We start from the raw sequence: 2,986 nt of genomic DNA, 5'->3' as shown, positions 1-2,986 counted from the left end.
AGGAAGGCGTCCAGCTAGCAGGGAGAGCCCGAGCTTCAGGGAGCATCAGGCATTGCCACCGGTGGTATTTTTGCTCTTCAGATTGGGATTTCTCATTTTGCTTTTCTTGACTCAGTGCTGAACAAAACCCAGGAGGCAAACACCTACCAAGGCTTGGCCTCCGATTAAGCTATTAATTACATTAATTAGGGCATGCTCACGACTTCTAATTAAACAGATCCCCACTCGCCTCCCTTGCGCTGCAGCGCTCAAATCTGCGTCTCATCTGAGGCGCGTTGAAAAAACCCCGAGACTTACCGAACGTCGTCCCCGCCTCCGGCCTGCTCACCGCCGAGACGATTGCGGCTGCCAATCCCGCGGGTGCTGCCGCTGCCCGAGCTGACGGTGTTGAGGGAGTTCTGGCTGCCCTGCGGCGTTCGCTTCTCCTCCGTCAGCGAGGCCGGCTGGTTGCTGCTGTGGTGGGAAGAGGCTGGGGACGGGACTTCATTCTCTGCCTTGGGAACTGGGGAGTTAAACAAAGACTGTCTGAGCGAGCTTTAGCGCTTGATTCATCCAGTGCACCCACTTCATCTAGTGCTTGAAAAGTGCCATCCACTGAGAAAAAGGCAAACAAATAAAGCAAATCACCTGTTTTAATCTATAAATCATGGCCAGCGGGACCAAGGGCTCGGTCTCCTTTCGGATGTCACTGCCACCAGCTCTGTTTGGTGACGGCACTGACCACACATGCTCATCCTCTCTGGTGTATCGTTGCGCAGGCAAAGCCTTTCGCTGCCGAACTACAGCAGCAGCATGGTTAAACCAGTGCAGTGCTGTGTGCTTGGATGCTCTGTGGCATTTTAAACCTGGATTACATTAGTCCAGAGGTGCCTCCTTTAGGTATCACATCCCCGCTTCGGTTTTGTATGTGCAACCGTGTATGTGTGCACAAGCCACGAGGAGAGAGAATAATATCAAATACCCATCACTCAACACCTGTGGATTTTTTAACTCAGTGCTATCAGTTGGGCAGCACCAATTGCCTTTGATTAATGTGGCCTTCAGTAACAACAACCACCCATACTAAAGCAAAGCAACTCATGAGCCAAGCTTTTCTGGATGGAAGAACCAGCAACTATCATCTGTAGAGTCTGGTACAGTCGAGGGGAAACCATTAAACACTATTAACATTAATATTAAAGAAGCGTTTAACAGCAACTGAAGTTGGAAGTGGTATTAGTTTAAAATCTAATCGGCTACCACAAGGCTTGAAGAAATCTCAAATAAATTGCTTAGTCCACACTCTGCTCGAGTCAAGGCCAACTATACTTACTGTCGGTCCTGACAGATGTTTGTCTAATCTGCTGTTAAATATCTCCCCAGGCAATCTATTGGTTGCAATATCTAACTTAAATCTTCCCTGCTGCAACATAAGGCTATTATTTCTAGTTCTATCTAGCAGGCATATGGAGAACATATTATTCCCTTCCTCTTTCCAGCAGCCTCTTATAGTCTTGGGGAGTTTAACACCTCCTCCCCCTTCTCTGCTTTAGGCTAAACAATCCCAATTTGTGCAATATTTCCTTGCAGACCATGTTTTCTAGAGCTCTCCTTATTCTTGCTGGTCCTCTGGACTCCCTCCAGTTGGGCTCTCTCCAACTCAAACATGTCTGTCTTGAAGTGCTGGACCATATTGCAGCTAAGCCATCATCTGCTGGGAAATCAGGAGAGTTCCCCCCTGCCTACATCCCAGCACAGTCTTTTCTTCACCTGAGCCAACCTCAGGTTAAAACTTGTGGCCCACAATGGCTTCCACTTCTTGTTACTCGGCCAGTTCTCCACAGTCCATTTGCGCAGCTGAGAGCAGCATATTGCACTTGTCTCTACTGAATGGCTGCCTCCGCTAATCAGGTCACTTCTCCAACTTGGTGAATCAGAATTTAGTTGAAGATCTTAAAAGCAGCAGCAAGAAAATGGATGCCAAACAAAACCTAAACCTGTGAACCCATGAGCCAAAGAAAAAGAACATTCAAATATTCTTGGAAAGGAGCACCTGTCCACATTTATATACTCAAACCATGTACTAAATATATAGTATTCTACATATTAAAAATACAGGAGTATAAACTTTCTGCTGTATGAATCTCGACAGGGAGTACCCATTTAGGCGATCAATCTTTTTCTACTGGCATATAGATGAGAGGAGGAATAAGGGACCAAAATTCAGGAAGAGGCTTCTCTACAAAGTTATGCTGGAATTTAAAAGCCTGCAAATATAAGGTGAAAGAAGGGATCCTGAATAATTTATCCTAGAGTAAGTGTCCATACTTGAAATGATTCAGAAATAGCTCGGTCTGGAGTAACAAGCCCCTGTATGAAATATCAAGGGTTTTTATCGAGTTCTCTCATGAATCTAAATCTTTTATGGTTATTTCCAGCCTGGAGGCTGTAAAAGTGGTCAGAAAATCTACATACAAAAACAATACCAAAGTTCAGCTGCCCCTCCCCTTCCTCCCAAAGCTCATCTCCTAAAGCTTCTCTCACATTGGCAGCTCTTTGTAAGGAATCAGAGTCTGGCATTTAATCCACAGTGCAAAGAAGGAAAGGAATAAGAAGTGAACATTTATTTAATATTGTGCAGAAGGAGCTCAGCCCTGGATAAGAATACAGAGCTATTTTAGAGGTACCACTCTAGTCCTAACTTCCACCATGGGCTTAATTTTCAACCTGAACGTTATTTTGATGCTCTTTAAGATTAAAGTACATCACTGCCTATTTTTCTGCTGATGCCTAAACTTGAAAAGCTATACAATGTCCTTTCTTTTGAACAAGCGAGCTAAAACTGAATCCCACACTCAAGCTCCCTAAAGGGACTCACAAGAAGAGGCAGCACCCCAGTGTTACTCTCCAATATTATGCATAAGGTCTCGTGTCATTTAGAAATCCCACACGCTTCATTTTCTTTGCTATCAGGACATTTTTGTTACTCATCTGGGTGCCACCAGGC

General features: G+C 45.0%; 1 protein-coding gene across 1 annotated transcript in view; it reads right to left on the bottom strand.

Moving 5' to 3' along the window:
- The window catches only part of MAGI1 (membrane associated guanylate kinase, WW and PDZ domain containing 1), a gene marked incomplete at its 3' end in the record, with an annotated part of 229,816 nt that overhangs the window by 14,857 nt on the left and 211,973 nt on the right, over window positions 1-2,986 (bottom strand). Inside the window, 2 exon segments of the mRNA XM_035903797.1 lie at window positions 298-344; window positions 346-502. Coding sequence (XP_035759690.1) covers window positions 298-344; window positions 346-502 — 204 coding nt within the window.

Source organism: Egretta garzetta, unplaced genomic scaffold (assembly GCF_000687185.1).
Source record: "Egretta garzetta isolate BGI_Z169 unplaced genomic scaffold, ASM68718v1 scaffold91, whole genome shotgun sequence".
Taxonomy (NCBI): domain Eukaryota; kingdom Metazoa; phylum Chordata; class Aves; order Pelecaniformes; family Ardeidae; genus Egretta; species Egretta garzetta.
The sequence above is the reverse complement of the archived record's forward strand: the minus strand, read 5'-3'. Positions and strand labels throughout refer to the sequence as shown.